This window comes from Cavia porcellus, unplaced genomic scaffold (assembly GCF_034190915.1).
Source record: "Cavia porcellus strain 051 isolate PalLab524CR breed Dunkin Hartley unplaced genomic scaffold, mCavPor4.1 scaffold_32, whole genome shotgun sequence".
In the NCBI taxonomy this organism is placed as follows: Eukaryota; Metazoa; Chordata; class Mammalia; order Rodentia; family Caviidae; genus Cavia; species Cavia porcellus.
The window spans coordinates 42,970,510-42,994,538 of NW_026947515.1; the positions used below are offsets into that span (position 1 = coordinate 42,970,510).

Genomic DNA, 24,029 nt, shown 5'->3' on the forward strand with positions numbered 1-24,029 from the left:
TCTTCCTCTCACTAAAACTCCACCCCCACTGGTGATCAGTTTTTCTGTCTACTCCCTCTTTCAACCCTAGGCAATCACTGATATATTTTGTCTTTGTGGAGTTGACTATTCTGGACATTCCATATAAATGGAGTTACCCAATATATGGTCTTTTGTGGATGGCTTCTTTCACTTGGTATGTTTTTGTGGTTCACCTATTTTGTACCATGCTTAGTACCTTATTTTCATTTTATGGCTAAATAACAGGCTGCTGTATGGATATACCACATTTTAGGTACACGTCGATCAGCTGATGGACACTTGGGTTAAGTGTACTTTTCGGATATTAGGGACAGTACTGCTGTATTTGCACATGGACATGTTTCCTTGTATAATGTTGGGGTGGAATTGCTGGATTACATAGTTGTTCTGTTTACTGAGAAACAGCTAACTTGTTTTTCAAAGTGGCTTATAGTATTTTATATCGCCATCCACAATATATAAGGGTTCCAATTTTTTCACATTCTCACCAACAATTATTATTTGACCTTTTGATTTTGGCATCAGAGTGAATGTGAAATTAGCATCACTAGGCACTTAAGTTTTATAACATGATTTTTTGAAGAGATGTATACAGTGACATGGAAAAATGCTGACTTGTATGTCTGGGGTCACAGTTGGACAGTTCAAGTGCATTTCTTAACCTCTCTAGACTTCAGTATCTGCATCTATGAAACAAACAGCTCTGTGGATGTCTGAGGCCTATCTCGAAAAGTCAAATCCAATGACATGATTAAAGGACAGACTTATTTATGGTGTTTTCTAATGAAACATGTCCAGGAAAACTAGGTCTAATTAAGCAAGGTAACTGCAGGCTTGAAAGTCTAATTCACCTAAGAAAAAGCAAAAATTTTTAATATGAATATATTCTAATTCTGAAAATTATGCATTTTGTTTTAGCAAGGCAAGCATGTCAGGGTATTTTACAAAAGAGGTTGTGTTCAAAATACTTGGAAAACAATGGGTTGGACACGTTGTGGTAGGCTTTTATGTATCCAAAGTCCATTGTCTTCTTCTTTAACATTAATTTGCTGGCCAAGTGCACGGTGGCTAAGTGTGACAGACCTAAGCTAGTCACTGCAAGCCTATGTTCTGATTTCTCAGCCTTCTTGTGTATGGGAAAACTTTTTACTGTTCCTTTCACTGAGTTGCAGCAATTTTAAACTTCTGAAGCCTTCCTTAATCCGATTACACAGAAATGTTACATTATCTGGTTTTCGGCAGTATTGCCTGCATTAACAACCATCACACTGACACTCATAAATAACTTCTCTCCTCATAGGTATCGGTAGCTCCTACAGACTCAAAAGGATTTTACTTTTCTCAGGGTTCCCAAGCCTAGCAACGCTAACTGAACTGAGCCAAAAAATCGAAATGGCTAGCACTTCATCATTGGAAACAGAATCTGTCCTCTCTTTTACAAAAGAGGGCACTTTTCTTCCATGTACTTGCACTAACCCCCCAACAGGAGAAATCGTTGAAGGGCGAGCTGCAGCCAGATCTGCTTTAGCGAGCAAGGTACCAATGATAACAATAACTTAGTGCCTGTGGATGCCAGGCGTTTCGCCACCCATTTGAGACATTATTCTCTGAATCATCTTATAAAATACACTATACTGTTACTGTATACGCGCCACCGAGGGTCCTAGGGCTTCCGTAACTTCCTCAAACAAGATCACAAGCCCAGGAGACTCCACGCCAGAGCCTCAGCTCTTAAGCACCAGAGGCAACTTCTGCAGAGCGGCTATTGTGATAAACTGCTCTCCCAACCCATCCCGAGGTCCTCCAGGCTCCCTTTTGACTGCGAATATTGCAAAGTTGTAAGTGGAACTCATTAGGCGGGAAGGCGGAGGCCTGGCCACGAGAACCCTGTGCTCTCGGCGCTCCGGCCACCGCGCTGGGTCCCAATCGTAACATTAAAAGACAGCGAGAAGACATCGCCTGGTCACTCCAGATCGCCCTGCGCTACGCCAGAGGAAGCCTCAGATATCTGGGGCCGGAAGCGCGGGGCTGCCATCCGCACCGCTTTTTCTTCACAGGGTTGTATCCATACCATGCTTTTCGCGTTCCTCGAAGGAACCTCACGCTCGTGACCCTTCCAGTCAATGGGCCGTGATCAGATCGAGCGCAGCCAGATTTTCTTTCTACAACCCTCCGACCGGAAGTGGCGAGCCGGAAGTCCCGCCTACCACAGGGGGCGGGCGAGCAACATGGCGGCGCCCAGCAGCCGGTGAGGAGTGGGGACCCTGGGATCCCGGGGAGCGGCTGGACTCATGCATTATGGCCGCATTCCCGCACACTCTCTCCTCACGCCTCCTGACAGGTACTGTAACCCGCCCCGAGCACAGCCTCGGGAAAATTCGCCTTTTTTTTGCCATTTGAGCAGCCATGGTTCCTGCTGGCTGCAACCTTGAGAGCCCTTGGCGAGATTCTCTGGACGCCGTCGAGGGAGGTGACCTTTGGAGTACTCTAAATTGAAGAGGCCACGGAAGTGTGGACCAGTCTTGCCCTGTGGCCCCGGTGGTCCACACCATGTCCATTTCCTTAACCAAGAAAGTGCGGGGTTTGGGCTGGGGATCCAGAACCTAGTATCTCCACAAACCTCTTGGTTGATCAGAGCCACAATTCCTAGCCACTGGCTTTTGATGACAGAGGAAGCCCTTTGCTGTCACTCGATGCCTTATGCGACCGTGAGGGATCATGATGATAATGATAACTGCTGACAGCAGCCCACAATCCCCCATACTGACTTTGTACCCTCAGTACGGTTCCTCAGACAATCCCCCCACTTGAAGGATCTGTGATAAGTGTATGCTGAAGTTTGAATACTCATCCCTGGCTCTTAGGAAGGTCTCATCTCAAATGTTACCCTTTCAGAGAAATCTACCCTGTCCTTCCTGTCTAAAATAGTGCTCTGCTGTGTGTCTGTCACATCATCTTATTTCTTTCTTTCCTTATGGTTAAGTCTTTGAGAGAGAGAAAGAGGGTGCCAGATGTACCCAGTACACACTTGCGGAAAAGCAAAACTTGTATATATATTTTAATACTAAATTTATTGAGAAATCAGGAGACTAATGCAAGTTACTTTTGGCCTCTACAATTACAAGAGATGCTCAAAGTGGTGACCATTAGTTTGTAGACATTTATTAGTATGGCTAGGGTAGCCTTGGTTATTGAGATTGCTGTGCATAGATTTTCAGTTTCTTCTCTAAAGACCTGCAACATAGTGGGTTTTCTACTATATATGACATCCTCTAGGGTCCCCCACACAAAGGTGTTTTTTTTTAACATCATCTGTTAAAAATACCATACTATTTTTCTTTTCCTGAAATGTGTGTGTGTATTTTTGGCCCCCTCTGTGTCTCTGTCTCTGTTTCTGTCTCTGTCTGTCTCTCTGTCCATGTATATATGTATGTAGTTTTTCTCAACTGCATTATAAACTGTCCAGAAGTAGGAGGGTATGGACAATGGCTGTTCTGGTCCACCCAATGTTTGTAATAATACCTTATGCACATTGTTGGCTCTCAGTATACATTTACAAATGAATGAAATTTGGCCTATAAAGAGGAGGCTGTGAATTATTTTGCCCCTCTGGTCTATAGTAGAGATCAGATAGCAGAAGACAGGGGCTGCCTTTTGGTTATACTTCAGAAACTTTTCAGTTTTCACCTACCACACAAGCCTACTGCACTGTCTAGCAGTCTTGATCACTGTAATTCAGTATACCTTTTGTCCTTATTTTTCAAAGTGTTACTTTCATGGGTCTCTTCTAGTCTGTGTGACCTCAGGGCAAATCAGGTGACTGTTCTAGAATTCAGTTTACTTCTCTATAAGATGAGATAATTAAACTGAATGATCTCAAAGGTCCCTCATAAAGTGGGCAAGAGAGTAGAAGACTATAATACAGGAAACAAAGTTGACCAAGGTTTGTTAACTGGTGAACCTGGAGGATGAGCAATGGGTCTGGGGGGATTGTTAGGCTATTCTGCCTTTATGTACACTGTTCTTTTCAGTAGAATAATACTACAATTTCCTAACTATCTCATTTATATGTACATATGTGTGTGTGTGTGTTTTCCTTTCTTTTTTCTTTACCCCATCCAAATTCTTCTTTCCTTTTGAGCAGTTTCTTTCCTTTTTGCAATATTATTTCTCAGTGTTTTACTTGTCCCCTGTGTATGAAGGCTTCTCCCATATGCATCCCTAAGACTAGCTGTTTTTCTGCCTTTCCATTTTATATTTTAAGCTTCCTGTAGTACATACAATTCTACTTAACTCTTCAGAATCCCCCAGTTCCAATACATGGTCTGCACATGGTCTACGTACTTAGTGGCTGAATGTCTTTGTATTAGTCGTATGGAAAGAATTAGTAGACAGCTTGCTTTCTAAAACTGTCACCATAACACCAACAAATCTGCTAGTAAGTTGTCTGTATGACTTACTATGATTCATTTGAAAGATCCACAAAGAACTTGATAGGGAGAGATGAAAAATAAGGCCAACTGTGACTGCGTTAGATATACAGTAACACATTAGATAGGTATGGCTTTTCTTATTAAACTTTGTAATATTTTATAGCCATTTATAAGTTTCAGAAGCTTTCAGCTCTGGTCTTCTTTGATTTTAGATGCCCTACAAACATGATCCGGGTTGATGGAAAATAGTAGTTACAGTGACATTTTCAGATTTTTTTTTTTTTTCTCGTAGGTAATAGAGTGATTGAACCTAGTGCCTTCACTATATCCCTGGACTTTTTAATTTCCTTTTTTGTTTTTTTAAACTATTTTAGACAGGATCTTGCCAGGTCACTGAGTTGTCCAGGCTTGGCTTGACCCCCCCCCCTCCCCAGAGTCCTGGGATTGCAGGCATGCATAGGGATACCTGGCTGATTTCCAGATTTTTAATATTATCTGTTGAAAACCATGTGTGCTGTATTTCAGAATCAAACACTTGCTTTTTTTTCTAGGCATTGATTCATATTATGTATTATGTTTTGACTAAAGAAAATGTTTTTACGATTCGTAAGTCTAGTTTCCTAGCTGTTTTAATTACTGATATGCTATAAAATGTTCAGTTTAGCTCACTTAATCTTGAAAGATATTTTTCAAGGTGATGCCAAGGCAAAAGCATATTCATGTCTATGGAAAATATTTCAGCGAAGTGGCTTATCTGCAGTGTAAAAATACTTCCATATATTTTAAGAGGCTTTGATAGTTCTCTTTCTCATAACCCAGGAAGGCTACATGAATCATCCAGTCATGAAACATTATTTCATTATTATATGGAAAATACTGTACTAATAAGATCAATAGAGGCCCTGCCATTGTGTTTAAAAAAAATGTGATATTGGAAATAATTTGCACTAAGAAATGTCATAAAACGTGGTATAAAGAGAATAATTAAAAGATACTTGGAAAGTTTCACAGGCCAAGAGTTGATTGTAAGCAAAGAAACAACATAACATTAAGCAAATTGTAAACTGTGTAATGTGTTTAGTAGAATGTAATGAGCTAAGACTGCTTTGCTGAATTGTGTCTGTAGCTTTGGGTGAGTAATAGGCAGTGTTCTGGGCTTCAGGAAGACAGTGTTTGGCTGTGGAGAATGTGGATTGGAGTGGGAAAGAAATCACTGGAGGCAGGATGACTGACTTTATTAGTGCTGCTGTTCCCATGGTCCAAATATAAAATCATAGTGGCCTGTATCGGTAGGAATGGATGGAGTAGACAGTGTTAACCTGTATTTTGGAGTTCATTGTATAGTATTTGATCATTGTTAGATGATAAAGGAAGAGGAACCATGATCCTGAAGTCCTAATAAGTAATATTTTTTTGTCTGAAGTGAAGAATAAAGTGTTCTTAAAGATATATTGCTGTCCATCCACATGGAGATACCAACAGCAGTTACGTATAGGGCTCCAAATGTCTCTAGAAGTGGGTTGAAGATTAACAATTACCCATTTGCTCAGGGGTAATTATTTTTCAGTATTTATTGTTCAGGACAGTGAGAACCCGATTGCGTTAATGCAACAGACACAGAAAGAAGAGACGCTGTAGGAAACTGAAAGCCAAAAGCAGAGAACCAAAATAATCTTCCATCGTGGAAACCATGGGAGGAGAGACTTCTAACAAGAGAAGGACTGTACTGTTGTACAGACTGTCCAAAACTTGACTAGGATGAGGTCCGAGACAGAAGTTTTGAATTTGTTGATTTGAGAGAGATGTAGAAGAATGATTATAAGCCAAATTTGGATTCAACAAAAATAGTTATTTCTTAACTGATGGATAAAAAATCACATTTCATAACTAAAATATTTATTATTAAAATGTAAATTTCACTTAAAACCTTATTAAAACTAGCTGTGTTGACAAGATATTTGTCATTTCATTGGAAACTATTTCCTTTTAGTTGTCTTAATCTACATGACCAAAGTATTAACCTGTAGTATATATATTTCTTTTTACTGTCATTTGTTGACAAAATGTGCTTTTCATTTTCTGGTTTTTAAAAAATAACTGAACTAATTGTTTTGTGTTTGTCTCTTAAAAATATCTAGAGTGTAGTAATTTCAGCCTTTAATATAATGAAAGTATAATGATCCAGCATTTCTGAGACCTCCTAAGGTATTGTATTGATTTAAATGAGCATGGTTGATAAATTGCCTTTATTTACAAATCTGGATTAGATTGTTTCAGAATCTGATCTGTCACACAATACAACACTGGACTGGCTTTGCTTCTGCATAGGTACAGTCATCATTTGGTGAGAAGCACTGTGATTTTAACATTTCTTCCTTCTGTCTCTGTTCCAGGCTGGGTAGGAGGATGTGTCTGGTATTTAGAAAGAAGAACTGTCCTGGAGTCCCCTCATAAGTTTATGCACCTTTTCAGGAGTGTCAATAAGCAGTGGATTACGTTTCAGCACTTTAAGTTCCTCAGACGCATGGTATGTTTCGAAAGCTTACTCTTGCTTTCTGCATGGGCTTTACTCTGTATGAGGGCGTTTCAGAGTTCCATAACAAAAGTTTTAGAAGTACATTTGAAAAAGACTCGCATAGTACCCTCCTACGTTCATCCAAACATTTAATCTGGTTTTCTTAAAAATTATTTTTAACTGAAACCAGAGTAATTCTGGCAGTTGAGGTCAAAAGTATGATCTTGAACTTAATGATTTAAGTTTGGAGAAAGATTGGAAACTTGTGGCATCTTTCAACTAGGCTAAAATGAGGAAAAGCTGAAATTTATGATTCATCTTTTAAAATTGGTTGAAGTTCTGTAAATACGTCAGAAATACAGAAATCATTGTTTTAACAGTGTGACACTCCTATTTTGTGAATCAGCAGTGCATTTAAAAATCTTTTTACCCCCCTGGCAATGGGCAAAGACACACCTCATTGGTGGTGTTATTCTTGTATCAGTCAGGGGCAGAGTAGACAACAGTCCTTTGTTCATCCTAGCTTGATGCCTGGTTGGTGGCCAGAGCTGTTTCATGCTTAGGACACATGATTTAAAAAAAAAAAATCTTTTAACATACACACTTTGCAGTAGACATAGATTCAAGGTTTTTTCAATTTTCCAAGCATTTCATAATGGGCATTTATAAAATACCTCAGTTATCTTATAGATCTTTTTCTATGTTAACTACATATGCTGTGCACAATATCATGACTTACTCTCAATTATAAGTGACAGTATTTGCTACTTTATCAGACAGGGACGTAGAGTGGCAGTGTCATTGAAAGCTCATACTACCCCATGAGAGAATGACAAATTCACATTCTAATGCCCTGTTTGACATTTCTGTTATATTTTCTTAACTTAAAATGCTTATTATTAATTGTAAATTTAACTTAAAACCTTATTAAAACTGTCTATATTGACAGCAGATTTGAGTTTCTAGAAATATTCCTACCTTTGAAGTTGGGAAATCAAGGATGTTTGGATATTTGGAAAAAGTTGAATATATATAATGCCTTTTTATGTAGGCATAACTATGAATTCATCAACTTGTAGTTTCTGTCCAAGACTAAAGTTTTAATTTCAGGTCTTTGTACTGTACTAAAAACTAGTACAGTAACTAGTACAATATAGTACTAGTTTTTAGTACAGTACTAGTTACAGTATTGTACTAGTTACTGTACTTAACTAGTTAGCAGCATAGATAGCTTCTCCTCCTAGGCTACCTATAACTGATTATTTACTCTTGCTTTTGTCAATTTTAGAGGCTTGGTTTCTTCATCTATAAATTTAAAAAAGAGAAAGATAATCCATCTTCTTTAACAGCTTTCGAAAAATTGAATGATGTACAAAATAAAATGGCTGACAAATGTTAGTCATTCCTAATTTTTAAAGTGAGAAGCACTACCTGACTGAAACCTGTGTTCTTTCCTCACACCATACTGCTGGGATGTCTTTAACCTTTGAATTACTCCTTGCCACTGAGTCTCTGTCAGCACTGTGCCAAAAAACATGGAAAATTTATATACTTGATTTCAGAAAATTTTTTCATTGTATTTGGAATGTTAAACTTCCAGGATGGTGAGTAAAATGAAAAATAGATGTATTTTCCCTTCAAGGGACGTAAAGTTTTGGAATTTTCTAAACCATGTAATTTGAAAATCATTGCTGATGTATTAATTTTTTTCTCCACATGTTTTCAATATGGTTATTTCCATGTCACGGATACTCAATAAGTACATGCTGAATTAACAGTAAAGTTGGAGATGTTCTCAAGTACTAGAAAGATAGAGTGATCAAAGATGTTTTTTAACAACCTTTTAAGAGCATTTGAGGCCTATTTTTATTTTTGAGATCAGTTCTTATTGTGTAATACAGGCTGAGCCTTAAACTCACTATATAGTCTAGGCTGGCCTCAAACTTGTGGCAGTCCTCCTGCCTCAGCCTCCCCAGTGCCGAGATCACAGGGGACCACTAACACACCCAGTTCGAAATTTTATAGTAATGCGTTTCATTTTGTGGTTGTTTCCTAGTATGTCACACAAGTGAATAAGATCCGGAACCAGCAAGTGAAACCAAAGCCAGAACCAGTGGCACCGCCTTTCCTTGAAAAAATGCCTTCAGGCGAAGCCAAAGCAGAACTAGATGAGCTGAGACCTGTGTCATCTGCAAGCCTGTCTCTGTCCACAAAGCCGAATGAAAAGGAGCTGCTAGAGCTAGAGTCTGCCTCCGTCATTGAGAGCTCCATAGATGTGGACGGGGAGACGAAGGAGGAGAAACAGTGGAGAGAGATGAAACTGCACCTGGACGACTTGCCTGGCATTCTGGCTCGACTCTCCAAAATAAAACTCACAGGTACGTCATGTTTTCACATCGCTACTCACTTCAACTTATTTTTACTTAAAAGGATGATTTGAAGATCATCACAGTACTTTTTGCCTTTTCTATTTAATTAACATTCAAAATCAGATTTTCTGAATTCGCCTTACCCAGGACTGTAAATGATGTAAGTGGACAACTACCCCTGCTTTTATTTCAGTTAGAGTGCTTATCCTGCTGAATTCTTTCCTTGGCTAGTGTTTTTACACCTACTCTATTTTAAAAGTGTAGCACAAGAAGAATTGAACTGAGGATGTGAACTCACAGTGACTCACACTGGGGCCCTGGGCCACTCCGTGTTTTGCTTCTTGTAGGACCTGCGGGCCTGTGCCAGGTGTCTGGGGAAACAGAGTGCTTTACTGCAAGGAGCTTTGGAACCAGAGGGCTTTTCCCAAAATCTAGTATGCTATAGCAAGTTTTGTTGTACACTTGGCTACCAATCCATAATTAAGTCATTTGGGTGTGACAGCCAACCTGTGATTCAGGTAGCACTGTATTATCTCATAGCTCAATTCAGTGGCCAGGGATTTAGCTCAGTGGCATAAGTGCCTGCCTGGCAAGCGCAAGATCATGAGTTCAATTCCTGGTACCAAAACAAAAAGGAAAGAAAGAAAGACTTTATTCCATACTAAACCTGTATATGGTCTAGATCATCTGCATACTAAAGAACACCTACTTTCTTATCTTCTTGAATGAGAATAAAGAGACTTGCTATAATTGGTGAATGATAAGGCTAAATGAAATACCATATGAGGACAGAAAGTGGAAACCAATGTGGTGGAATCAAATAAATAGGAGAGGGAGTCTTTGTGGGATTAGAGAAAGATCTGAGAAAGAATGATTTTGGTTGACTTGGTAGAGTGGAGCCTAAAAGTCTAGTGTAAAAGGATGGTAAGTTAGACAACTTCTTATGTAAGTGAGCAGCTACACTTAACATCCTTTGCTGGGGAATGGTAAGTGGACATAGTGGATTTTATGCAGGAGCTGAGGAGCTTCAGTAAGGCTTGTGTAATGTTGGTCTAAAACAGTGAAGCTGGTTTTGCATGATACCCTGTCTTCATGCCTTATGCTAGCTGAGCAAGAAATTGCCTTTCTAAAGAACTTAGTCTTTTGTCATTTATAAAAGCGCCCTGAGTGTCAGATTGTTGACATGTTAAAAGTGACTGTACATAATTTATGATTATGAGGATGTCACCCAAGAAATGAGGCCTCTCAAGCCATAGGCATTAGAAGTACTCCCTGTCGGCAGCAGGATCTTTGTATGCACCATCATTTAACATATCTGGTCTGCAAATTAGCTCTCCTTTCTTATCGGTCCATTTCTGTCTGCGCTTCCTGCATTCTTCAGCCCCCTCAGATGAGAAACCTTAGGAACACTCTTAACTCTTTGTGCTCCATTCTCCCCTTCATCTCTAATCAAATGTGCAAAGTTTATCAAGAGAATGTTTAGCAATCCCTGCAAGGCTTACTAAGTCAGTTAAGAATCAAATCACGTAATGTGTTAAAAGCACCCAATAATCTTTCAGCCAGAACTGCCGTCTTCCAGTAATTTGCCAAATGACGCACACAGAGGGAAAGAGGGAGGGACCCGGGTAAATGTTCTCTAGGCCTTTTAGAAAACATGGAGTGTTCCTTTGGCTTCATACGTGAGAATCTACAAAAAGGGTGATACTGAAGACATGAAGGGAATGGGTGCTGTGTAAAAAGGAGTGCCACACAAATGCTACCCTGGCAAACAGGAAGCATCTGCAGTTTTACCCAGCACAGTGTTGGCATTATTGTGAACAAGCAAGTTAAAGAAGACACTAGCCATGAGGATTAATATGCATACTGAGCACATGAAACACTCAGAGAGGCATGATAGCTTTCGGAACCGTGGTAAGGATAATGGTCAGAAAAAAAAGGAAGCCGAAGAGAAAGGTACCAGGGTTCATCTGAAGCGCTGGCTTGCCCAGCCCGGAGAAGCACACTCGGTGAGGCCCAATGGGAAGGCGCCTGAGTTGCTGGAACCTGTTCCCTGTGAATTCATGTCATAAGCTGGGGATAGACTCTGCCATTCAGCACCTAATTAGCGGCTAAGAGTTCTGGGTCCTACTTGAAAAATCATCCTGTGTTACTAGGATAGCTTTCTTAATTGAACAGGTGTGTGCTCCCTTTATCTCGGGAACAAATATTTGGAGCAGATTTTCATTCTACCTAATAAATTGTCAGGTCTTTACTCTTCAGTGTTGTTTTGTTTTGTTTTGTTTTGTTTTTGCTGAAAGATATTGCTGAAGTATTGTGTACATATATACCCAAAGGGCCAAATATTCATGCAATGTTTATATTGGCTTGAAGATCCATAAATCATCATGGGGAAAAGATGCATCAAAATAAATGGAAGTCCATTTCAGTTAAGTAAATTGTTTAAAGTTAAAAAAAAAAACACCAAAACATCTACAACAGAATAAACAGCATGCCTGATAACACAGGAGATACCCAAAGATCAGTTTCCAAATACTTACAGCTAGCCACTTGTAACCACTGGATCGTATGCTTAATGTGTATTGTTTCCCTAAGATTATTTCTCCCTGTGCAGGAGGTTGAGGTGAAGAAGTATGTAATAGGTAGAGAAGACAAGGAAGGAATTGTAGGCGGAAGAAACCTCTGCAAAGGCAGAGAAGCCTTGTACCTCCTGACAAGTTCACAAAACCGAAGTTTGACTGTGAGTGACACAGCATGATGAGAATGATACAGAGAGGTGCTCTGGTGGCCTGGGTCAACTGAGATTGAGGGTGGAGTAGGGGTCATGCCATCACATGGGTGGACATAGCATGTTGAAGCATTCAGCTGCTGTACCACAGTGATGAAACGTCCTGGAAGGTTCCTGGAAAGCGTGTGATCACTTTGTGTTTTATCTCACTTATCATTTAGTTGTACCGGTTACAGTTAATATAAGCTTATTATAAAATAGATAGTACAGAAAGGGTACGTTTTGAACTGGAGAAGCAGTACCCTTTCCATCAGACTTGTTGAAATGTAATCTCTATATATCCATTTCTGCAGATGTAGATACAACTATTTTCTTTGACAGAAACAAGACTATACTATACTGTGTATATATAGTACAGGACTATACTGTATACTGTGTAGTAGTACTACATATGTCTAATATTACGTGTGCATAGCATACATGTTAAATGCTATCTATACTATAATATATATTGTATGATATATTCATATCATATATACTATACTGTTCATATTCAGTATTTTTATAGAAAATATAATGTGTGTGTTATGGAACTGGCTATTTTCTTATAAAAGTATGACTTTCATTGTCAGTAAATTTCCTCACTGCATAGTATACCATTATACAGATCTGTGATTATTTATTAATACTCTACTAGTAAATATTTAGGGTATTTCCAATTTTATGATATCAAAGCTGGTAATTAACTTTTATGTGCCTAAATCTTTATATGCATTCTTGAGCTAATCTGTAGGATAAGTATTTAAGAATGTTATAAAAGACTTTAAACATTCTAGTTTTTGATAAGTCAACCAATTTATTCCTCAAAAAGGTAGTATCATTTACACTCTCTCTAACAGCATGTGAGAATCTGATTCCTTCTTTATACTGTTCTGCATTTGCCAATGTTTTCTATTAAAAACATTTTATATAAATTTTCATTGGTTAAGTTTTGGTAAGATTTAGCATCTTTTTTGATCATGTATTTTTTTTTTATTACATGTTTCTTACATTCTTGGTTACTTCTTAATAATTTTTAATAATTAAATGTGATATATTCAAAACACCCAGTAGCATGGTTGACACATGGGAGGCACTAAAAGGTTAGTTTCCAAATAATTGCAGGGAAATCAAGAAAATCAGCGTTTCATATATCACATTTGTTTCAAATATTTCTTTCATATCTTGTCTTTTTAATTTTTACTTTACTTACGATATTTTGTTGGTTTATTTTGCTTTGCCCACTGAGGTATTTAACTTTTATATATTCAAAAAAGTTTTTTTTCATTTTCAGAATCTTTCACCAGTAGATGTTTATAAAACCTTTCATATTTTTTGTTTTTGTGTTTTCTGTGGTTGGGGACTATCTGGAATGTATCTGGGAGGAGCAGTGGGATTAAGGATACTTCTGTGGTAGCACTGGTGGGCAAGGATCAGCTCATGTGTAAATACAGTTTTATTGAAACACAGTTATGCCTATTTGTCTGCACGGTTACTATGCTACAGGGACAGTTAAATGACTGAGATATGAAGGCTGGGGAGGTCTGGGACACTGTGTGGTCGCTTACAGGAAAAGACCTGCTTACAAAGAGCATGGACTAGGACAAGGCGACGTAGGGGCAGACGGTGATGGTTCTGATAAGAAGTGACCTGGGGTTGAACTGACCGTGCAGTGGGGATGAACAGAGCCCTCGGAAGATGTGGTCGAGTGCTCAGGAGCCGCAGAATCAAAAGCTGAGGACATGGAGTTGCAGGGTTCAAACCTAGATGAAGGAGGTATTGCCCAGCTCTCAGAGAGACACACAGAGACAGACAGCGGGAGAGAAAATCAGAATGAGAACAAATCTTGTACTGGCGTGTATGGAGGCAGAGTGTCTGCAGTCGCGTCTTAGCTCTTGCTAGCTCTCTGACGGTGAGCCATTTCTGCGATCTCTGAACTAGGTGTAATAGTGGTACCTAGTTCTGCTCATAGGCTTGTAATAGGTATTAAGTGACTTGACATTTGCGTATTACATACCTGGTGCATGTTAAAAAATGTGCACCTGTTTCTTAAAAAGTAAAGGTGACACCTGTTTACCCCACAGACATTTGCCACCTCTGCTATAGAAAGACTCCAACTTTGAGTGTGGGAAATGGTGCATGGTGGTGCTGAGACTTACCACGTGGATATAGCAAGAAGAAACAGGTTTGTGGAGAGCATAATGAGTTCAGTTTGGGGCAGATGGAACTTGAGTTGCTGCTGGCGTATGCAGCAGGGGGTAGGCAGCTGTTAAAAGCAAGAGCTTGGCTAAAACGCTAGGCTGGAGGAACCAGGGGCTTCACGGTGGAGCGGGCAGGGACGCTGTGGTAGGGAACGGGTCACTGAATGTCAGCTTGTAGAGGGAGCAGAGCTGCATGCCAAAGACAGGACTTGGGAGGTACCGCCTTTACAGATGGGGTGAGATGGGGTGGGGTCTGTAATGGAGTCTGCAAGAGGATCAGAGGAAAATAACCCGAAAAGGGTTCTGTCACAGAAGTCAGAGGAAGAGTAGTTCAGAAAAAAAGTAAGCTACGCTCTCCAATGCTAGACCAAGTTTCCTAAGATGCTTAGTTATTAGAAAGTCAGTACTGACTACTTGCTAAATCATGATATAATTCTCAGTACTTCTTCTTTTTATAGTTTTATATGAGCTGTTTTAAGTAATTAAGTTTTTAAAATATATTCTTATGAGGTATATTTTGTTGGAACTGAGGAAAAGGTGATGATTGATTTAAGAAAGGTCACCCTTTTTTCTGACCACATCTTTCTTTTTTACTATTATTTGTTTTTTTTCCTTTTATGTGGCTTGTATGGTTTTATATCTGAAGTAGCATTCTAAGGGGAAGGCTTGATATTTAAAACACGGTGTCAGCAATCTCAAGTAATCATTACATTAATAAGAATGTCTACCCCGTTGTGTGATATGAATCAGGGTCAGTACAGAAGGAGCACTCATGCTGGTTAAAATGGGGATTTCTGGTTACTGTCCCCAATAATTCAGATAGCCTCGGGCTGACACGAGCCCCAGAGATCTGCATGTTGGAAAAGTCTACCAGATGATTCTGATGTAGGTGGTCCCGGACCACACTTCTAGAAAGTAAAGGCGGTCAGTACTGATCTCAGACCAAGTGGTTTGGCTGGGTGGGAAGAAAACTCACCTAGTGAGAGCCAGCGCAGCTGGTCAGGACCACTGGCAGCAAGGAACGCCAGCTGGACAGAACGTGGACCACACAAGAGAGGTAAGCAGGATGCACCAAGGAACGGGGAACTGCGGCTCACCTACGGCCACAGATGGTAAAGTCCTAGGGTAATAAATTCCCCTTCCTATGGTTTTATATATTCCATGCCCCGGGTTGCTAGAACTAATTGAATTAAAGTCATTTCCTTCTGCTTATTCCGTTGAAAGAAGCAGCACCCTTTGAGTGACCCCTACCCTCTGATGTGACCCTTTACCTCTATTTAGTTTACTGTTTGAATTTATACATCTTAGAGTCAGCAGGATTTTTTTCTGCAGGAAAATGTCTGATATCTATCAATTGATTTCTTTTGGGCTTTTAATATGTTGGGAAACTCGTTTATAACTAACAATAGCCAAGACAGAAATATATCTGAGAGTCAGCAATCACTTTTCGAGAACTAGTCTTTCTTTTGTCTGCTTTTGTTTATAGGTGTAATTTATACCAAAAATGATTAACTGTAGAATAAGCAGAGAGCCTTACCGTGATCACATAGCAGGATAGCCACAGCCTGAGCCTGGCAGTTATGCCAGGATATGGACCAAACGTTTGCTGGTGTTAGTGTCATTTGAAGATTTTTTTTTCCTATGGAGGGAGGTAAGACTGAGTTTATAAAAAAAGAATAATATGTCTCCCTTGAGTTTTACTTGCCAACTGAGCTATTTACAATATGTTTTTGGACTTTGTTGCATGGACCACACCAGGGCAAGGAAATTTTATTTGGATTAGGATCATAAGAGGTTTAGTGACTCAACTGAGTTTATACTTAATATAGGTCAATAAAAAGCAGAACTTTTTTTCCTGAATAACATCTGTGCTGAAAAGTTACAGCACATTTTCTGAGACCAGAACACTAAAATACATTGTTTATTGGAGCCAACAGATTATGCTTTGATAGACCTGATACAAACTACAGTCTGTCCATATGTGGATTTATTTTTTTCCACAGGGTCTAGAATGCTGGTTTTTTGTTTTTGTTTTTGTTTATTTTAAAGAAAAATAGCAAGCATAGAAGTTACAAGATGTAAATTTATTTTAGGTTGCTTAGATACTTTTTTTAAAAGTCAATTTACTCTAATCTTTAAATGATACGAGGTAACTATGAAGGGATTTCCCATGTTTCCATAAAAATACTCACTGACTGAATTACGATTTCTTGAAGTTTACTTTATAGTATTTTGAAGTGATTATTTTAATGCTATATTTATGAAATGTTATAATATTTTAAATTATCTTTTTAGAAAAAAATAGAGATAAGCAAGAGAGAGAGAGAGAACATTGAAATCCCTGTATAATTTCACCATCTCAAAGTAATAACCATTTTTTAGGTTTTGATGTATTAGGATATAGAACTTTTTCTGTATGTCGCAGCCATAATACTTTATACTTTATTTTTATTCTTTGTGGTACTGGTAATTGATCTCAAGACTTTGTGCATGCTAGGTAAGCACTGAGCTGCATCCCCATCTCATATTTTTTGTTTTTAAATAAAAAAGTATAAATGCCTTCTGTATTTAAATTTTAATATTCTTTTATATTTTTGGTCTCCATAGTCTATCTTGTTTTTGGTGACTTCTAATATTTTTAGCTTTCTTAGTCAAAAATACTGAAGAATATACAAAAAAAAAAAAAAAAAAAAAAGAATTCCAGGCTATGTAATTTAGGCAGAGTTTTTCAGCCTTGTCTGTTCACAGTCTGTATTTGAATGTTAACTGTACAAGTTCTTGAGTTAGACTGGGTTGGAATTACTGGTCCACAATTTATGTCTTTTTGAATAGGAGCTATGTTACTTACTTTTCTCGTTGTTGAGACAAAATGCCTGACCCCTACAGTTAAAGAAGGAAAGATTTATTTAGTTCACAGTTTGCAGAGGTTTCAGTCCATAGTCGGCTGGCTCCAAGGCAGACTGACCTGGCAGAGGGTAACAGTTTGTGGCGGTCAGAAGGGGCGACCATAGCACTTTTTATCCCTTATTTTTATCCAGGCTGTAGGGCGGGTAGCACGCACTCCCTTAATCCTACTGCTGTTGATCCTACACTCTTATCTCCAGCCACCTTGAAAAAGCCCCACCCGTGACTCCATGAGGCTTGAGGGGTCGCATAAACACCAGCCATACCGGAGGCTTATATTCTGACTTCTGTAAAGTTTAGTTTCTTCATTTATAAGTGGAGATAATTCCACCTGAAAGGACTATTTTGAAGATTATACGAAATAATTTAAGTAAACAGTATAGTGCCATGCCTAGTAAATATTCAAGAAAGGTTAATTATTGTATTGTATTAGTATACAGATTATATCCGTTATGTTTATTGTATAAAAATGGAGTCATGTTACATACTTTGTTCATTTATTTGCATTCTTACTTAATATAACAAGATGTACACACCTCATCAATACAATTAAATCTACCTCCTTTTTCTAAGCATATATTGATAACATACATTGAATTTACTGAACCGTTTCCTTCTTAATGGACATTTAAATAGTTTCCAAATTTTTGCTGTTAAAAATAATTGGGTTTTTAAAAAAAATACTGTACAATGTTTTTGTACATTTATTTTGGAACATTAGTTCCATAGACCTATAGTTGTGTTTTTAATGATGCAACATTGCCTTGCATAGTTATGTCATTAGTTTTCCTCTGCTTAGGTGGTTTTCATTATAGTATTATTGTTGTAAATGGTGTTATAGTATCTTCGAAGCTAATTTGTAGTGACTACGATAAGAAAAAATAAGTGCCTTGCTGGGTCAAAGGGTATGCATGCCTGTAAAGCTTTTCATTTTCATTGACAGATTTCCCTTAAGAAAGATTTTGCCAGTTGACCATGTTACAGGAACAACCAACCTACAATATCTTCACCATTGAATGTTAGAGAATAGTGTGTTTTTCTAAAGAACTACCAGTTTGATGGGCAAAAATTGGCCAAGTTTTTAGTTTCATATTTAAAACTACTGATGAGGTTTTATATTATTTATATATGTTGATTTTGTGATTTATGTTTCTTTTGTGCATTGTCTGTTTGCTTTCCACCTTTATTCTGTCTTTATTGTTAGGGTTTTTTGCATACTAAATATTTGATCCTGTAATATATCTTTTGTAAATGTTTTGTTTCTTTCCATTTATCAGTATTTTGCTGTGCAAAAGTTAATTTTATGTGATCATATCTGTTAATCTTTTTCCTTGATATTCTATTTTAAGGCTTTTCCACATGAAAATTTTATAAATATTTATCACCTTGTTCATCTTTTGGGGGGGGTGGTTTGAGACAGGCTCTCACTATATAGTTTGGTTCGTCCTTGAACTTCCTGTGTAGTTCGGGCTCACCTCAGACTCATAGTGATCCTCCTGCTTCAGCCTCCTGAGTACTGCGATTACAGGCGTTTGCCACCACACCTGGCCCACTTTGTTAATCTTAACATTTTCATGATTTTATATTTCACATTAAAATCTGTATTTATGGGTCACGCATTTTGGTCAATGATGTAAGGCAGGCATACAGCCAGTTTACATTAACCAATGTTTGATTAGCCTGTTCTCAAATTGAAGAATTGGAATTAGAATTGCAGTGTAGTCATCCCTAAATTTGTGGCTGATTTGAGATCTTTATCATATTATGTCATCTTCACTTGTCAAATCTTTTATGGCTTTTAAGTTTTATAGTTTTCTTTAAATGGATCTGTGCATTCACTAATAAATTGATTTGGGAATATTTTTAATGTTTTTTCATTTCATCCAGGTTTTTTTTTTTTGAAATACAATCAAATAATGATCAGGTTACCTCCTTTTACACATTTATGCTAATTATTTCATTTTCTGGTTAATTTCCTCTTTTTTGTACTCTATGACTTGCTTCCTCTCTATAATTTTCCACTTCATTTGGAAAAGTCCTTTGAGATGTGTTATGACAGCAGTGATTCAATATTTTTGCATCTCTTTTATTATATCTCATGATTTTTAGCGTTCTACCACAAGTTTTGCTTCTTTACATTTTTCTTAACCCACTCTATCTTTTGCATAGGGTTTGCTTTCTAGAATGTGTAAATTTACTTTTTCTAGCTAGTCTGCCGATACTGTGTAGCAGTTATGTCCCTAAGGGAGTCTTGTGAGTGTTGTGAGCAGAATGCATGTGTGTTCTATTCCTGCCCTCTTGGATCCTAAGCTCTTTACGAAGAGCTTAGAGACTCCTAATCCTTGCATCTTTTTTAAAAATGCATTTCACCTTCTTTTTACCAGACCACTTCTTTTTACTAAAGAATATTATTTTCTAAGTCTCACACTGACCCATTTTACTTCCCTTCATCTTTACCCATTCCTGAGTGATGATAAAACGTGCTATTCCAGACAACAGATCTACCTGCAAATTAAGATACGCTTCATGGGGATAAGACGTTTTGCTTGTGTATCTTGTTACAACCTTCATGTGTGCAGCAGTGCCTGGGACATTGTAGGTGCTCAGTGTCTAAGGACTGGATGGAGGCGTGATTTTCTTTCATTGCCTAAATTTCACTTGGTGGTGTTAGACCTCTCTCACGAGTTAAACCAAAGAAATGTAGCTTATCAGTTTCCGTTACTTGTGCAGCAGGCTTGTGACCTAAAAGAGATGAGCAGGCACAACTAGCAAGAAAGCTCCTCGTCAAAAGGGTTTTTTCAGCGTATTTCTGAAACCACCGTGCCAACGTTCTGCTTCCCACCTCTAACGTTTACTGTGCTGGCTGCTACCCTGGGCATTTATGTGGAGCATCTGTGTCCAGTCCCTTTCCTGCTGCCACCGTCTGCCGAGTTGGAAGAGCAACCGGTGTGCCAAGGCATGGTGGTAATGTGGTCTACTGCACTAGACAGTCAGAAAAGTTTTCTGCTTTGTTTCAGCAAGAATTATGTCAAGGTGAGGCCCTGCTTGCTTTTTAGGGTGACCACACCAGACCCTGTCTCTGCTTTAGGTGGGATGCAGCTGCCTGTAAGCAGTCCTGTTCTGTGATGGCAGATGCCCTTCTGGAATTGGCCTACCTCACTGTGGCCCATCACGGCCTCCGGCCTGTTCCTTATCAGGACGAATACTGAGTCCTGTTGGGATAGCTTTTATTTCCTATATTTGCCTGTTTTTTTAAAAATCAGTGACTACACAGATAGTCTAATTCTTTTGCTGTGCAAACAATGAAAGTAGGAAGCTGAAGACTTGCTGGGTGGCAGAGCACTTGTGGCGCACCCGCGAGACCTGGTTTTCATCTGCAGAACCATCACCTTTCATGTAATGGAAGTAAAGAGTCCTCGCTGGGTAGCTATCTTCAGTCAAGTCTCATCTGTACTAGTTTAACACATTTCTTGAGACTTTCAGCATTCTCTATACAGTTTCTTGCTGATGCAGGGATTTTTTTTTTATGTTTTCATTTTTATTCCATCCTTTTAGTTGGCTTCTTCTAATTTTGGTGAAAAAAATATACTTACTGGGGCTGTTCTGTTATCTGCTGTTTTGATTAATATGGGATTAATTGTGTTAAATGCAATTATATGGTAGTTGAACTGATTAGAAATGTGGATGCTGTAGAGGATGCTAGAGAAGGGTAAAGATAAATTTTTCCTGAGGGTAACAATCACTTTCAAAAATTGTTAACAACTTTAAGGAACAGAAAAAAAAAAAAAAAAGAATTGAGAATGGGCTTCCCTGTGGTGGGTGGTGACTCAGTGGTAGAAGAGTTGCCTAATGTGCTTGGGAAAAAATGGGCTCATTTGCATGTAAATGAAAATGTAGAAAAAACAGTGGCTTACACATCTTAAGCATCAAGGATTCTGAGGCTGGGAGTGGGAGCCATTGCTTTACGGATACTATCAAGTGTCTTAGTCACTTTCCTTATCCCTGGGACAAAATGTTTGACACAACTTAAAGGAGGAAAGCTTTACTTTGGCTCATGTTGGTAGAGGCTTCTGTTCACAGTTGGCTGGCTTCATGGCAGGAAGGCGTAGCTGAAGGGTCTGGTGGAGGAAAAGCTGCTTGCGTCATGGCAGTCAAGAAGAGAGACTAAAGAGGAGAGCAAGGCAGGGAGATACACTTTTGTAGGTCGTGCCCCCCGTGGCCACCTCTTCCAACCAGGTGCCGCTTCTAAATCCTAATACCAAAGCAGCCGTGGCACCCGCACAATCCGGTGGCTTTCCACAAGCCCGATCTCTGAGCACATAAAGCTTTGAGGGGCATCCAGGTAGAAGCCATAACACCACGCTCCCTGCTACTTTTCTTTTTATGTCATCAGCTTGTGGTGCTTAACGTCTGTACTGCATTATCAGGTTGTAATCAAAAAGAAGAAAAGAGAAGAATGCTAAAGGCAAAAATCTTATGGGAAAGGGAAGAAAAGCTCTTGATGAGGACATTTAGGGCAAAGTAGTTAGTGGGCATTGTTGTAGTCAGGGGTTGCAAGTAGAGCAGTTACATACGGGACACGTAATTTATAGTATTATTTATAATGGTCGCCCAAGGAGTCAAGTATAAAGGAAGTGCAGGAAATCTGTCCACAACACTAAAGAGCCAGAACATCCAGCCGAGGGCCTGGATCCCTGGCCATAACCTGCATGGGTTCAGCTGAGAACCTAGAACCCACAGCGATGACTTATCATGCAGTCTGTTTCACAGATCTGTGCTGGGGAGGTCCCAAGAAGGATCTGTGTCAGTAGGTAGAGGGTTCTGCAGTGGAGGCAAGAAGTGATGCCCAAAATAAGCACCAGGGCTCCCCTGAAAAGTACCAAAGCCATCCTCAGGGACAGTGAGGTCCTGAGCTCCTCCAACAGTGAGGACAGCCGAGTTAATATCAGACAGCCAGCATGACAAGCTTCTCCTGAAGACTGAATGGCACACCTCTAGAACTAGGAAGTGATACTCAAAGTGAGGACCAGAGCGCCCCCCAAAGTGAACCACAGCCATTCTCAGCAACAAGGTCCTGAGCTTCTCTGATGATAATGGCTGAGTTCTTATCAGAGAGGCCCACATGACAAGCTCCTCCAGTAGAACCAACAGCTCCAAATAACACTCACTTAGAGAACTGCCAGTTGTACTGTTCCCCCCCTCTGGGTCTCCTGTTTATACTGGCAGCAGTCCTCAGGTAGGCCATCCAGACTCAGCACCATGCTGATTCAGTTGAGCTGGTGTTTAAGTTGACTGCCAGTCCACTCCAGGAATTGAACCCAGAGCTTTCCTACTCAGCTACATTCAGCCTGTTTATTTTTTATTTTGAGCCAGCATCTTGCTGAGTCATTAAGTTGGCCAGGTTGGACTTGATTTGCGATCTTCCTGCCCCAGCCTCCCAGAGTGGCGGGATTACAGAGATGCACCACCACACCCTGTTACTTGGGACTTCTATATTTCATTAGCCAAGTCTGAACAACACAACTACTCCCAGCTGCAAAGAAACTTTTGCAGTGTGGTGTGATTCTGATATCCATTATTTTAGAAGCCAAAACCAGAAGATGCGCCCCAGTCAACTTTGACTTTTCTGATGTATCCCATCAACCCTGCTGAGTTACCTCATTGTGAAATGTATCTCCTTCCTAGAAGAGCATATAAAACTGTCTTCCTCTCCAAAGAAAAATAAAACAACACCGTTCAGTCTGGTCTGTGACTATCATGCACACACTCACTTCTTATACAGTGTATTTAAATGAAGACTGGTTTGCTCACTCAGCCTTTCCTATTGCAGTGGTGCTTCTGAATGCATACTTTTTTCCCTTATCATCTTAATTAGATGAATATTTTGAGACTCCCAAGGTCAGTGTTGTGTATAGTCAGTACTGAACTATGCAGGAGAAAAAGCTGACTAGTCCGGATGTACACCATCGTTGAGGAAGCATAGGTTGTTCGTGGAAACTCAGCTAAACAGGGAAACCAGGCAGGGTACCAAGCCTTCATCGAAAAACACCGTGAAACTTTCCTCTTTTGTTGCACTTCAAGTCATCCAGGGTTTTCGCATCTTCCCCAATTTTTACTTTTTCAGTTTTATATGTTCTGAGATTCTTGGGATGCTTGTTATAATGTAAATTGTGGGCGTCTCTGCATCCTCAGATTCCTTCACTCTAACTCGGTCAGGTCTTGGGAATCAGCGTTAACCCATGACCGTCATATCGGTGATTCACATGTATACTTTGAGCAGCATACCTCTCTGGAGAACGCATTCAGCCCTTCAGTCTCAGTAAGCTACAGCTCTGCATTTCACACGGAAGTAGAGGCTTGCTCCCTAACTTCCTGCTAAGCTAGACTGTTGGAGGTCACTCTTGTCATTGCCTTTTCTCCCCTCTGCCTGTTCACCTGTGCACCTCCGTGCTCACCCTCTTAGTAAGCAGCACCATCAAGCTGACTTCTGGGCTTCTCATCTATTCTGCAAGTCCAAGCAGATCTCCCCCTACTGTGTGAAGAGGGGCTGTCTGAAGCACTTGCGAGGAGTGGAGAATTGCTTCACAGTCTACAGGTTACATTTGCGTAGTTGTATAGTTATCATTTTGGAGTATTACCACGTGCTTGGTTTCTTATTCAAAGCAAAGTTTGGCGCCATCTCGTTAAGATTAAAGAATCAAACACTTAAATGAATTTTTAAAAGATGTTCCAAGAATGCCTCTGGTACGTACTAAAGAAATTTTTTGCTCACCTGTTTATTTTGGAAAACCTGAATAGTTGCTTTAAAAAGGAGGAGTAGTG

General features: G+C 39.4%; 1 protein-coding gene, 1 long non-coding RNA gene and 1 other non-coding gene across 4 annotated transcripts in view; 2 read left to right on the forward strand and 1 right to left on the reverse strand.

The window, feature by feature from the left end:
- LOC106026849 (uncharacterized) overlaps positions 1-2,197 on the reverse strand; it is a 29,275-nt gene extending 27,078 nt beyond the window's left edge. For both annotated transcript variants that reach the window (XR_010045250.1, XR_010045249.1), the window contains exon 1: positions 2,093-2,197. This is a non-coding gene — a long non-coding RNA (uncharacterized LOC106026849). The remainder of the gene's footprint in view (positions 1-2,092) is intronic.
- A 9-nt stretch (positions 2,198-2,206) lies between these two features.
- Positions 2,207-24,029, forward strand: part of LOC100732273 (protoheme IX farnesyltransferase, mitochondrial) — a 117,444-nt gene continuing 95,621 nt past the window's right edge. The window contains exons 1-3 of the mRNA XM_003466315.5: positions 2,207-2,362; positions 6,848-6,981; positions 9,026-9,347. Coding sequence (XP_003466363.1) covers positions 2,320-2,362; positions 6,848-6,981; positions 9,026-9,347 — 499 coding nt within the window. The 5' untranslated portion in view covers positions 2,207-2,319. The remainder of the gene's footprint in view (positions 2,363-6,847; positions 6,982-9,025; positions 9,348-24,029) is intronic.
- Positions 7,399-7,541, forward strand: LOC111755752 (small nucleolar RNA SNORA48). The gene has a single exon (XR_002790314.1). It is a non-coding gene; the product is annotated as a small nucleolar RNA SNORA48 (small nucleolar RNA).